Below are 13,032 nucleotides of genomic sequence, written 5' to 3' on the forward strand. Positions count from 1 at the left end.
TGCAAAGATTATAATTGATAGATTAGGAAATTATATACCCTAAGAGTTCTTCATAGTTAATTTTCCTTGGTACGATTAACTCGTACAATGGATTAGCAAATCCAACACTTTAATCCACTCACACTCATCCATCTCTCCTAATCGAAAAGAGATATACTTATTAGGCTTCATTAAACCAAAAAAAAATCAAGAAAACAAATCTTCTAGAGTAGCTAACTAATGTACTAAAAGTTTTAGATTAATTGTTCGAAAAAACATAGATGAACAAAAACACCCCTAACCAACAGAAAGCACTACTTCACGTAAAATCACATCATTTCATGGAAAACAAAATCCTATACGGATCGAGAGCAATAGTTGAGTAATAATCCACGACTTTCAACTTTCAATTTTTCAATCATCTATAATCATTATTGATATAAGAATCCAATATTTTTTGAAAGGTACTCAAATGTTGATGAGGAGCCCAAATTAAAAATCTTTCTCGCCTTTACGCGCAAAGCGTTTTAGGACTCTTGTTACTATGGAGAATTGGGTGAAATCAAATAGCAATCATTGGGATCTAAGAGATTATCCAATATATCAAATGCACCCACATCCTCTTTTTTTATTCTCTGTCAAAGTCCACTATCATACTCTTAAAGGAAGAAACAATGAATGGTGCACCGGCTATAACCTACCTTGCCCATGTCAAGCCTTACAAGAGCAGCTGTCGTGTCCAAGTGAAAGTCCTCCATACATGGAAACAATACACTGCACAATGAGGAGAAACCTTTGAGATGGTTTTGGCTAACCAAAAGGTAAACTAAAGTATATTATAATTGACATTCTATAATAACAAATATGCCCTATACTAACTGATTTCTATTGCATATATTTGTAGGGCACCAAAATACATGCAACATCTGAAGTTTCAGATGATGTGTACAATAGAAACTTCAGATGTAGCATGTATTTTAGTGCCCTACAAATATATGCAATAGAAATCAGTTAGTATAGGACATATTTTTTATTATAGAATGTCAATTACAATATACTTTATATTGCATATATTTTGGTCAGCCAAAACCATCTCAAAGGTCTCTCCTGATTGTGCAATATATTGCTTCCATGTATGGAGGACTTTCACCTGGACACGACAGTTGCACTTGTAAAGCTTGACATCGGCAAGGTAGGTTATAGCATGTGCACCATTCAAAACTTGTTACAGAGTTACCACGGTTACTTGCCTTTCTTCTTACCCCCTCCTTTCTTCTTTCCTTTATTCTTCTTCTTGCCTCCTCCTTCCCTGTTCTCGCTCTTACTGTGTTTCTTCATCTTGAAATATGTGTCATTAGTTCTTGAAGAACCAGAATGTAGCATATGCCTAACATCAAGAACACCGCCCTTGAAATGCCCTACAGTTGACTTCAAGACTCTCTCTTCTAGCGTACGCTTCCTCTCTGCGGGTTTCCTCGTACTTCCACTCCCAAATTGTCCTCCAAATCTGCCAAGAATCATATTCTACAAAACATCCGATAACAGGTGAAAATCACCTGTTCCAACATTTTCTCTTCTCTTTCTTTCTGTTTCTTCATCTGTACTCGCGCTACACTCAGCGGTAACCCATGATTCTTTTGAGGCTGCAATCGCAACAAATGAAAACTCAAGTCTTAGCTCAGAACAACAAATAAAAAAGGTTTCGAATACAGCCAAAGTTTCAAAGTATGTACAATCTTTACCTTTCCACCGAGTGCAGTCACTTTCTTGTTCTCCAATGCTTTCTTATCTTTCCATGTCATATGTGAAGAACCTTGAAACAACAAACAAGTTCAGCTGAAGTGTACATAAACTTGCATTATCACAATACATGGCGATCAAAGAGAGAGAGAAAATAGTGTTACCAAAGAGCTCAACATCTTTCATAATCTTCCTAAAGCTCAGGTCTTGATCAATAGACCCCATGCCTTCCTTTTTCTTCTCCATTGGCTTACGATTATACATTTGGTCAGAATTTTCCATTGAGCTTTGCGAATGCACTATCTACAATGAGGAAGCCATTCCATAATCTTGAATTCGTTTAACTTGAAACATCGCAATCGAATTTGGATTCTAGACTCCGACTAATCTAGGGTGTGAACAAAAATAGTGGATCCTATAAAGAACGAAGTCTTACGAAATAATAATACATTTATTTAAAAAGCAAAATCCAAATGCATCATCAAATCTTGTTTTCTATCGAAAAAAAAAAATTGCAAATAAACCTGTGGAAGATGAGTTTGAGCAAAAAGTATCATAACTCGTAAGATCTCAAAAACTAATTAACAACAATTTTTTTTTTCGGTAGAAGTAACATAAGTCATAGAAAACAACAAGCTTCGAAAAAAAACAAGGAACGAATCAAACAATACATTGTTAAGATTAAAAACCTAAAAAAAAAAAGCAACTGCAAAAACTTGATCAGCTAGATTAATGGAGAGTAGATTTTGTGGAACAGTGGAAGAGAACATGGTAGTGGAGGAAACTACAAATATATGGGAAAAAAAAAACAGAGCTAAAAAGCTGCGACTCTAAGATCTACTTTGAACAAATTGGTCTCAAGCTTCATGACAAAACTGTAAAAGCAAAGTGATCAACAAACTAACAAACGTGATTGAAAACAATGGATAACAGAGAAACAGAGAAAACAATTAACATGACTGGGTGAAGAGAATGAACACATTACCTTGAGAACAGGGTGAAGAGGAGAGAAAGAAGCGTTGAGACTCAGATTTAGGGTTAGGCATAAGTATGTGTTTTTTTAATTTAGTTAGGGGTAAAATGGTCTTTTCAATTTTTGATTGGATTCATCTCTAGTCAGATGCACCCGTTGGACTCAGCCCAATGAGTTTTAAAATTTAGCCTAACATTTTTAAAACGCAGTCAGATGGTTCATCCGAATGATGCTCGTTTTTGACACCGGTAGAAACGCACTAAAATGCTTCAGAGTGGACTTCTCTCCCGAAAAACCACCACACTGTATATCCCGAAAGGAATGCTTTCCGACTAGTAATCTATTAAATTTCTTTCCTTAATTTTATGCTCATTCACTAATGTTTGATTTTAAAAAAAAAATCTTGAACTTAAAGTAGTCCTCTTACATTACACACACACTTCATTACAAACTACTTATATGCTTATAGCATGAGAAACTAGTTACCAAACCAAAAGCTTAAAAAGACAGAAAACCAAACTCCAAAAGTCGACCATACTTAACAAAATGGAATAACCAAGTTATGGAAATAAGGCTTCCTTGGGCCACAAGCAGCAGTAGCAGCCACAACATCCAAGTTCCCACCATGTCCATCCACAACATCCATGTTCCAAAACCCGTCCCATATCGCATTGTCTTGGTTCATAGTATTAGTTTCAGGTATATTTACCGGCGTTAATATACCTTGTAACTGCTCCTCTAACGAATTAGGGTTATATCCAAAGGGTTTTGATGAATGTATTATTTGATGAGGAGCATAAAACACATCACCGGCACCGCCGCCATCACTGTTGTTGCTGCTACTACTATCTTCAAGTAATGACATGATCTTTTTCATATCGAGTCGGTCGAACTGACACAACTGTTGTTCTTGTTGCAACTCCATTTCTCTAAGTTGCTTGAACTGTTGCCTCTTTAAGAGACGATTCTTTGTCTTCTCCACATTGTTAGTTGCTGGCTTTGCCTTTTTTCTTGAAATGGGTTCTCCAAGAGAGATGTTGTAGCCAAGGTTTTTGAAATCTTTTGATTTAATTTTGGTTTAGTTAACCTCATGCCTTCCTTTTTTGTTAGCATGGATCCTACTTATTAATAATATCACAACCTTATATATATATGTCGAGTAAACCATGTTTAAATAGGAGATACCAAGACATCGTGTAGAGAAGTAGAATGCAGGACCAATGAATCAAATACATTAGACAAATGATTTTTTATTCTTAAGTTTTGATAACTCATAGAATAGACAAAAGAAAACACTATCTTGTATTTCTTTTTTTTGGTAAATCAAAAACAATATTTGTATATATAACCGAATATTAACTAAACCAAAATTAAATCAAAAGATTTCAAATAAGGATTTTCTAACTATGCACTACTTGAATACTGAACATAAATAAGAATGCCCACCTCTACAAAAAAAACAGTAAATTCAGATGTCAAAAAAAAAAAAAAAATCTGTTAGAAAGCTTGCCATCGGAGGTTCTTCTTCTTGTACTAGGTTCTGATCGTCAGGCGGTTGCTGCACCATTTAAAATAAAACCAAACTTAATTATGAATCAAATACAATATTAGAAGTTTTGATAACTCAAATTTTAGACAAAATAATTATTATGTATTTTTTTGGTAAATTAAAATAATACAATATTAACTAAACCAATCTCAATTAAATCAAGAGACTCGATAATGATTTTTTAAAATATGACGTACAGTACTTGAAAACTGAATGTCTGTACCAGGACCAGCTCTAGACCGAGCAAAGTGAAATTTGGATCTAGGGCCCTATGTATAATACAATAGATCGAACGATTCTTGGATTCACCCATAGGGATGAACCCTTCTTATTCACTCCCTTCTAACTAACCAATCAAAATTACCCATATCATCTAAATAAACTAATTAAAATAATTGATAATATTTAAATAAAACAAATAAACTAAATCAATTATGGACACCACCAATTAAATATTTTATTTTACAATTAAACAAGATTATATATCGGTTTGAGAATATTAATCGATAAAATCCTCTCTTCTCTCTCCTCCGAGCGACTTCAACGACAAGCGCCGTTTCGTTTTTTGTTCACCGTTTTCGGCCGGCGTCGGCTTCTCCGGCGTCGGCCATCGTTGTTTTCTTCTTCAATTGGTTTCATTTTCTCTAATTTTAGTCGATAATGGTAAATCACGACCATCCCACCCATGTTCCTTGTCTATTTTCGATGATGATGTCTGAAGGATCGCGCCTCTCGCTCTCAAATCAGAGTCTGTTCTCCTTCCCGGATCCATTCCTGATTTGGGTTGTGGATCAATTCCATCAGAGACATTCGCCAGATCTGACAGAGTCATCTCCTCTACAATATCTCTATTCCTTTGTAATGTTGATTCAATGGAATTGTGTTTTCCTTCCACGGAGAAGGTTTGTTTTCGGTGCTTTCCCTTGGCGCCGGTGGTTTTTCCGGTTATCAACCGGTGATTGTCCTCTTACCCAAGGGTATGGAGGTTTCACTTGGGTATTTGATCCCGGCATCAATAGAGTTTTGGCGGAAGATGAGGATATCATCAAACTAGTGGAAACAAAGAAGAACAGTCAAACACAATGGATTAATTCTGGTGATCCTGTGCCGCTATTTGGCCATTCTATACCGGAATTCCCTGCGCATCGCTACCCAAGATCTATGCTCAAAGATCTTCGATTGGCGACAAAGAGGGAATTAACGGCGCACCCGATGATTCCCGAGAAGTATCTGGTCCAACGAAAGGCTTCTTCTTCACAGTGTTTTGTTCACGATTACATGAGGAGACGACCGCATATGATGATTTTACACCAACCATTTATGAACGTCATCCTTGAATACGATGCATCAGAAGACGAATTTGGTTTTCTATTGAAGATAGATGAAGCCTCGACCTCGCCCAGATGGCCACTTGTTTTTTGGGATTGGGTCTTGGTTTATCTCGGTTCACAAGTAGATTCCATGAATGGCATGTCTGATTTTAAGAAGATAAAACATTTACCATGGCAACAAATATGGGTGATAAGACAAAGGCGACTACCCACTGATCAAAGCGAGTCTTTCCCGGAGTCGTCAAATGTATTGATTTCAACGAAGCGACAAGATACAGTATTATCTCCAACAACAAGTTCACATTTCAAAAGTAAAGTAATGCTAAAGGCATTTTGGAGTCTCAGCAGCAAGCTGATAGCCAATAACAAGTATGTGAAAGAGGGACATAACAGATTTCATTTGTTAGCCCGTAAGGCTTTTGATAGCAGGGTTACTCTCCACTCTTTCATCGAAATTGTTTCAATTTCCTATATTTGCGTACAATGGTTGTTTTGTATCTATTATGTACCTTGTAAACTTTTATGATATCAATATATTTGATTTGCCGAAAAAAAAAAAAAATATATCGGTTTGGATTTATAAAGGAGCGGTTAGGGTTTAGATTTTATAATTTTTACGAAATTATATGTCGGTTTGGGTTTATAAAGGAGTGGTTAGGGTTTAGATTTTACAATTAAAACGAAATTAGATATCGGTTTGGGTTGACAAAGGAGTGGTTAGGGTTTAGATTTTACAATTGAAACGAAATTAGATATCGGTTTGGGTTGACAAATGAGTGGTTAGGGTTTAAATTTTACAATTAAAACGAAATTAGATATCGGTTTGGGTTGACAAATGAGTGGTTAGGGTTTAGATTTTATATTTAAAACAAAATTAGATATCGGTTTGGGTTGACAAATGAGTGGTTAGGGTTTAGATTTTACAATTAAAATGAAATTATATACCGGTTTAGGTTTGTTAAATAGTTGTTATATATATACAGACTTTGTTTCCATAATCTATTTTGTTTTTTTTTTTAATTATAATTTTGACTTATTTTGACAAAAAAGACTTCACAATTAGCAAAAAGACCTCATAATTAGCAAAAAATCTTTAAAATTCAAGAAAAATTGTTAAATAAAAATTATAAATGCCCCATAATTAGCAAAAAAATTTTTTTTACCACTTTCTACTTTTTAAAAAACCCCAATTTTTTTTTTCGTATTTAGCCCCGGATTTCACCGGACCGGCACTGGCAAAAGATGCTCAAACTTATTACGTATATGTTAAAATGTTTCAGAAAACCAAATAATGACTATGTTTTCTCAGCGTTTTATTGTTAAGACGGTATTCCACATTGTTAAAATAAGGGAGATCATTATTGGGTTACTAGGAGAAATCCCGATGTTATTTTATTTCTGGTTACTAAATTTATGTGTAAATAGGTAATTGTCGTAGTTTAACTTATATATTTGGATAATATTGATGTTCAAAATTTATCTAGAAGTCATAATTCTGAGAACGCTTGAGCCTATAAGTAATTACACTGAAACTCAATATATTTTTGTCCAGGGTTAGCTAACGTGGTTTAGAGTAAAATGTTTTTCATTTTGCTGATGTTCTAGATACTCTTAGAAGCGTCAATGGTCTCTTTGAATTAGTTAACTTATTTTAATTTCTGTCACTACACCATATCAAGCCCCTTTTTGGTTTTGTAGAATCATATATTACAAAGTGACAAAGTGTTACAAAATATCACACCATGCATGTTTGTATATATGAGTTAGCATGAACGTGAAAAATGGAGACTTTACCTTAACGTTGTTCTATTTTTTTGGGAGCATAACACCAAACTTATATCATTGAATTTAGAAGGCTATTAAACAAATAGACGGAGACCATGGTATTAAATATGAAATGAAATGTCTTCATTTTTACTATACTGGAGAAATAAAAGTTAATTTTTGGTGGACAGATATAGAATGTTAAAAATGCTTAATGCCATGAGGATCATTCATTAAATTGTTTCTTTGTCTTGCAAAAATGATGTGTACATGGTAGGACCAAAAAGCTTTTCTTTTCAATCGTCCTCAACAGATTTGAGATCTCTTTTCCTCTTGCCGTTAATTTTTGAAAGATCTTCTCCTTTGTGCTTAAACGTGTGGTTGTGGAGGAGTAGACTGATACACTGCCAAGGCTGGTTAGAGAATACAAATTAGTAATACATCTTCATTTTTATGGTCTTTGACTTTGTTAGAATTACAACACCAATTCCCCAAAACATGTGAATCAAAACACTCCAAATGAGTATAAACAAATGTAGCTTAGTGTTGGAATTTTTTTCAGAGCTATTAATCTAAACCCAAATCAAAGAAGATGAAACAAATAGCTAGGGTTTAAAAGCCGAAAACCTCAGGGTAAAAAGACGGACCAAATTTTACTAAGAGGATGATTAGAAAAGAGTGAACATTGTGTTCAGATCAGAATTCACTACGAAAGACCGTCGATTGAACCTTGTTGATAATCAGAACCTCATTTAGTTAAACAAAAATCTACTCACACCAAAGGTACATAAAAGAAAGAGTGTGCCGTACAACCATCATCTCACGGAACCAACCAGCCACCAGCTCGATCAACGACTTTCTTGATGTTTTTCTTGGGTAACGTCACCGCTCCTCCTCGTCATCGCTGATATATCTTTAAATCTACCACAAACGAAACAAATAAGATAAAGTCGAAGGGTTAGAATGTAGATTTGTGTTAACAGTTATAGTGAGAAGCGAAAGATGTTTTACAAGGAAAGGGATGAGACAAAGAGATTCACCTAGGAGGTACAGCTTTCCCCATATTGTTGAAAAGTGTTCAACGAAGAACTTCTACATGAAACACCAACTGAACCTAATTTTGAGTTCTCCATAAACCCACTCCAATGATTCGATCCTTAAATTATCGATCAGAGAATTTGAACTCATCCGGATTTGAGAGAGATGCGTAAGGTCGACGATTCATATTTCTGTTTTGGATGAGACTTTTGCGGAGAGAAAGAACGTTCGAAAGTGGGAATTTAGGAGCAAGAAGGTTGGCTCAAAGATTTGGCGGTGATGGTTACATTACGGAGAGGAAGATTTTATAGGGTTTCGGAAGAGAAGGTTCCATTTGTTTAAAATTGTAGCTTCCATTTGTTTCATACCCAAAAGATTAGAGGGACACATCATTGTTGCTTTTTGTCCCAACTGACTTTGGGAAAATTTGCCCCTCTTTGTCTTGAAATTGGAAAGATAAACTCACCGCTTAACTTTGTTCAATATCTCAGACGATTCTTAATGTTCTCGACTTGACAAAATCTCTTAAGTACCTGAATGTTTAGAGTATAATATCCAAAAAATTTGGAGTCTAATTAGTATCTAGAGTTGGATTAAGCCGAGAAATCGTTCAATCTGTATAATTAGAGATTTGTCTTAAATTTCTAACAAATATCCGGAAGAGGAGAACGGTTTGCCAGTAGTTGTGGTGTTTCGTTTGGTTCTGGATAAATCCAGATCTACGAGGCACTTAGATTTCTACGGTTTCGATCGGTAGGCTTAGGCTATTATTGACGGATTTCATTCAATCTGTAATTTCTCTATTTTTTACAGATCCAAAATCATGGGTGAGGATATTCCTTTCTTTGATTTCAATAGAGTCGGAGTTTTCTTTCACTTTGTTGCAATAAACGTTGAACGTAACACGCTCATACAAAAGCGCGTGCAGAGGTTTAGGATTGATACTTCCGTCGCTCGAAATGAAATCGATGCTAACGTCTATAGTAGGGTCTTCGATATTCTCAACGGCAAAATTTGGATGGTGTATAACAAAAATCTCAGTGATTTGAAGAATCTTTTCAATGCTAATTTCCATGCATGTCCTATTGCTAAATATGAGATAGATACAACAAAGTGGTTTGCTGAAAATTTTGATGGAAGAATTGATAACATGTCGCTCGAAGGTGTTAGCGATTACTTTAAATTGGATGTTGAGAAATATGAAAAGCAATCGAGTGATAAAGTTGAACGAGATTGCCATCTCCATATTCAAGTTATCATGGCAGCAATGGGCATCACACAACTGGAGGCACTTCTTAAGAAAAAGGAAGACGAAGCAAAGAGGCCAAGGATATAACATAAACGAAAACCAAAAAAAAGAAAAGAAAAAGAGAAATTGAGGTAAGAAATTTCAAGTGTGAGAATCTGATATTCAAAAAGAGAGTTGAGGAATTCACTGTGTTGTTTCGTTTTTATTTGCAGGTGGTGGATCTTTAGATTCTAAGAACTGAACTCGAAGATGTTGAATCTGCTTTGTTTAATCTATTGTCAAATTGGTGGTTGTTGCAGTTAATTTTACATTGCACTAGATGGTTTCTACTTTTTAACAAAAACATATGTATTGAGAATTAAATTGGAATTCGTCATGAGTTATCTATTGAACTGAATTGTCATTAACTTTTAACTACACCAGGGTTGTTTTAGGGTCATCTGATGCCTGATTGGATCTTTTTGAGGTTCAATTACAGATGTTTCCTCATGGTGATTGGCATTGCCCCAATTGTACATGCAAATTCTGTAGGGCAGTTGTCGAAGATGTTAGTCAAACTGTGGGTGCAAATACCTGCAAAATGTGTGAGAAAAAATGTACTGTCATTTATTCTTTCCCTGGCTTGAATATTCCACTTCTGTTTTTACTCAGTTTTGTTTTTAGTTTCTAGACTCTAGTTGATGTTGGAATTCTCCCTTTCTAGATCACAAATCATGCATGTCATATTACCCCAGCTGACACCACTGAACCAATCATCTCTTTTTGTGGGAAGAAGTGCAAAGCTGTACTTTTCTTTCAAGTCTCTCAACCCTTGCAAATTTCATTCAGTTAAAAAGCGTGGTGTAGCTTCTAGGCGGCAGATGTTGAACGTCCATTAATTGTCAATTAGATTATTGGGTGTTGCCTGCTTCAATTAGGCTAGTGTACCTTTTTTACTCAACCTAGACATGTTGTGGCCGAAATCCTGGTATAACTGAATTCTAAAAGACACGAGTCTAATATCCTGTGTTGTTCCCATGTATTTTCTGTCCTTTACCAAAGCATTATGTTTAAGTGAAATTTCTTGTTCATTTAACAGCTCTTTGAAGGTGTCAAGAAGTACGTCGGTGTCAAACATGAGTTGGAAGCTAGATTTTCGTGGTCTCTAGTTCATAGGGAATGTACAGATTCAGATTTCATTCTTAGGTGGACACCCTCATATTGTGGAAAGCAATTCCAAGCTGGCCATAGCTCTCTGACAGTCATGGATGAATGCTTTCTCCCCATTATTGACAGGAGGAGTGGGGGTAAATATTGTACGAAATGTCCTTTACAATTGTGGGTAAACTTTTCAGCACTTCAAGTTTTTTATACTACAATATTTTTATTTGGTATTGCTTTTGTGTTGGTTCTTTTGCTTAAACTTTGCTTTTCTTTGGTCGAACTTCAATCGGCTAAATTTTGGTGGATTCTATACTGCTCTTCTTGAGAGAGGCGATGAAATAGTCGCTTCAGCATCTATTAGGTTATTCATCTCCTGATAATCTTTTGTTTTGGTTTCAATCCTATATGTGAGATAACTACAAAAAGGATGGCAGAGATAATGCTAGTGTCAATAAATATGTACTCGTGCATGTTTTATCTTATGCACTTTTAGAATTTAGATTATTGGTTTTGATGCATGTTTTTTCCTGTTAAAGCGATCTACATGTTATTAATGATATTTTACCTTTCTCTTTAGATTTCATGGTAACCGCTTAGCTGAGATGCAGTTCATTGGAACTCGGCATGTCTACAGACACCAAGGGATGTGCCGCCGGCTTTTCAGCGTTGTTGAATCAGTAAGTTATTTTTTTTTTTCCTTCTATACTTCGAGGTAGCGAGGTAAACAGATTCTTGCTGTAAAACTCTGCTAATTTGTTCTCTATGTCTTTTGATGTGAAGACTCTTCAAAATCTCAAAGTTGAATTACTTGTTATCCCTGCAACTGCTGACTTAAGCCATGTTTGGATATCCAAATTCGGGTTTAAATATGTCGAGGATTCTCTGAAGAAAGAATTGCGGTCCATGAATCTACTAGCCTTTCCTGGTATTGATGTGTTACAGAAAGAACTGCTAGCACCAAGACATGCCAAGTCTGCTGCTGACACAGGTATACTATTAATCAATTTAGCCTCTTCTTCTTTTTCTTGCCTATTGATTTTCTTACTTGGGCTCCATTATTTGTCAAGAAGACTGTGACCCATGCAATGAAGACACTGATTCTGCGATCAAAACTAATGAAGTTTCCGTCTTTAAAACTTTCTCTGTATCAATTCAATTTTTTGAGAAGTTGAAAATTTCTTCAAGTTTGATTAGTTTTGATCCGTTTATGACATTTTCAAAGGTTTAAGTGTTCATTTTATATGTTGTCTTGAAATTTGATTAAGTGTTTGTGATTTAGCAACTTGCTTCACATGGATTGTTCCATGTACATGTAAGAGCTACTGGTGGCCTTCACATTGATGATCATCATACTAATGAAGATGTTGCTCTTGCTATTGGTACAGTAAGTAGTCAAGTGTATTTTCTTGCTCTATTGAGTAAATTGATTGAGTAGCACTTTTGGGAAGTTGTAGATGTAATTACTGTTTTGTTTCTATTAGGCTTTGTTAAAGGCACTTGGTGATCGGAAAGGGATTAACCGTTTTGGCAATTTTACAGCTCCTCTTGATGAAGCACTCATACGTGTGTCCCTGGTACGATACAAATTGTTAACTTTCTGTTGCATATATCTAGTTTGTTTTTCAAGGTAATTTGGAGTTTCCGGAAGTGTTTATGGTTGATGATGGATGAAAATCTGGCAAGATCTATCTGGTAGACCATATCTTGGCTACAAACTTAGAGATTCCAACCCAGAGAGTAGGAACATACGACACACAGGTCCCTCCAGTTTGAGGTTTTTCTAATTTTTTCATTTTCTTGGTTTGTCAAATCACTAAATGAATCTTCTCCCATTTAGTTGGTGGAGCATTTCTTCCAGTCTTTGGTGAATACTTCTGGTATGACACTTCACACCCGACAGGTATCACGATTCCAATCTTTCATAAAGCAATCAAGAATAATAACAGTAAATTAATGTTATTTTCTATATTCAATCGGAAAACATTTTCTTGACAATTATCTCTTAATTCGATTGGTTATGACAGCTTGCCGGTAAAAACTCTCATCACATAATAGAAGCGACCTTTAAGGCCTTTGCAAGGGCTCTCCGACAAGCAACAGAGTCTGATCCACGTCGCGGTGGAACAATACCAAGGTTTGAGTTTGGACTCATACATGCAAAACTAGTCTTATTGAAATCTCACCTCAGATAAAAGACTCACACACACACACTACACATATCATTCTTCATCCATTACTTATTGCAATATTCGTCATAACAAAAATA

General features: G+C 35.5%; 3 protein-coding genes, 1 long non-coding RNA gene and 1 pseudogene across 4 annotated transcripts; 2 read left to right on the forward strand and 3 right to left on the reverse strand.

Moving 5' to 3' along the window:
- Positions 1–1,077: 1,077 nt before the first annotated feature.
- LOC9304456 lies at positions 1,078–2,026 on the reverse strand. Its single transcript, XM_002870346.2, has 4 exons — positions 1,884–2,026; positions 1,722–1,792; positions 1,536–1,622; positions 1,078–1,503 (listed from the first exon to the last, which is right to left on the reverse strand). Exons 1-4 carry the CDS (start codon positions 1,999–2,001, stop codon positions 1,222–1,224), a joined length of 558 nt encoding a protein of 185 aa, XP_002870392.2. The 5' UTR covers positions 2,002–2,026; the 3' UTR covers positions 1,078–1,221.
- A 1,204-nt stretch (positions 2,027–3,230) lies between these two features.
- Positions 3,231–3,784, reverse strand: LOC9306464. Its single transcript, XM_002870347.2, has 2 exons — positions 3,780–3,784; positions 3,231–3,702 (listed from the first exon to the last, which is right to left on the reverse strand). Exons 1-2 carry the CDS (start codon positions 3,782–3,784, stop codon positions 3,231–3,233), a joined length of 477 nt encoding a protein of 158 aa, XP_002870393.2.
- Positions 3,785–4,761: 977 nt separating this feature from the next.
- LOC9306465 lies at positions 4,762–6,092 on the forward strand (annotated as a pseudogene).
- A 1,826-nt stretch (positions 6,093–7,918) lies between these two features.
- LOC110226827 lies at positions 7,919–8,695 on the reverse strand. Its single transcript, XR_002330736.1, has 2 exons — positions 8,377–8,695; positions 7,919–8,257 (listed from the first exon to the last, which is right to left on the reverse strand). It is a non-coding gene; the product is annotated as an uncharacterized LOC110226827 (long non-coding RNA).
- A 24-nt stretch (positions 8,696–8,719) lies between these two features.
- Positions 8,720–12,958, forward strand: LOC9304457 (imidazoleglycerol-phosphate dehydratase 2, chloroplastic). The gene is made up of 10 exons (XM_021018451.1): positions 8,720–9,754; positions 9,836–10,219; positions 10,702–10,940; positions 11,344–11,443; positions 11,547–11,754; positions 12,046–12,150; positions 12,248–12,340; positions 12,450–12,524; positions 12,604–12,666; positions 12,791–12,958. Exons 5-10 carry the CDS (start codon positions 11,731–11,733, stop codon positions 12,956–12,958), a joined length of 528 nt encoding a protein of 175 aa, XP_020874110.1. The 5' UTR covers positions 8,720–9,754; positions 9,836–10,219; positions 10,702–10,940; positions 11,344–11,443; positions 11,547–11,730.
- Positions 12,959–13,032: the final 74 nt, after the last annotated feature.

Source organism: Arabidopsis lyrata (assembly GCF_000004255.2).
Source record: "Arabidopsis lyrata subsp. lyrata unplaced genomic scaffold ARALYscaffold_7, whole genome shotgun sequence".
Taxonomy (NCBI): Eukaryota; Viridiplantae; Streptophyta; class Magnoliopsida; order Brassicales; family Brassicaceae; genus Arabidopsis; species Arabidopsis lyrata.

Coding starts and splice junctions, on each gene's coding strand:
- LOC9304456 (XM_002870346.2), bottom strand. CDS start 2,001: ATGGAAAATTCTGACCAAATGTATAATCGTAAGCCAATGGAGAAGAAA. Junction 1,793..1,883: donor GAAAGATGTTGAGCTCTTTG/GTAACACTATTT, acceptor TGTTGTTTCAAG/GTTCTTCACATATGACATGG. Junction 1,504..1,535: donor AAGAGAAAATGTTGGAACAG/GTGATTTTCACC, acceptor GATGTTTTGTAG/AATATGATTCTTGGCAGATT.
- LOC9304457 (XM_021018451.1), top strand. CDS start 11,731: ATGCCAAGTCTGCTGCTGACACAG. Junction 11,755..12,045: donor CAAGTCTGCTGCTGACACAG/GTATACTATTAA, acceptor TTTGTGATTTAG/CAACTTGCTTCACATGGATT. Junction 12,341..12,449: donor CACTCATACGTGTGTCCCTG/GTACGATACAAA, acceptor AAATCTGGCAAG/ATCTATCTGGTAGACCATAT.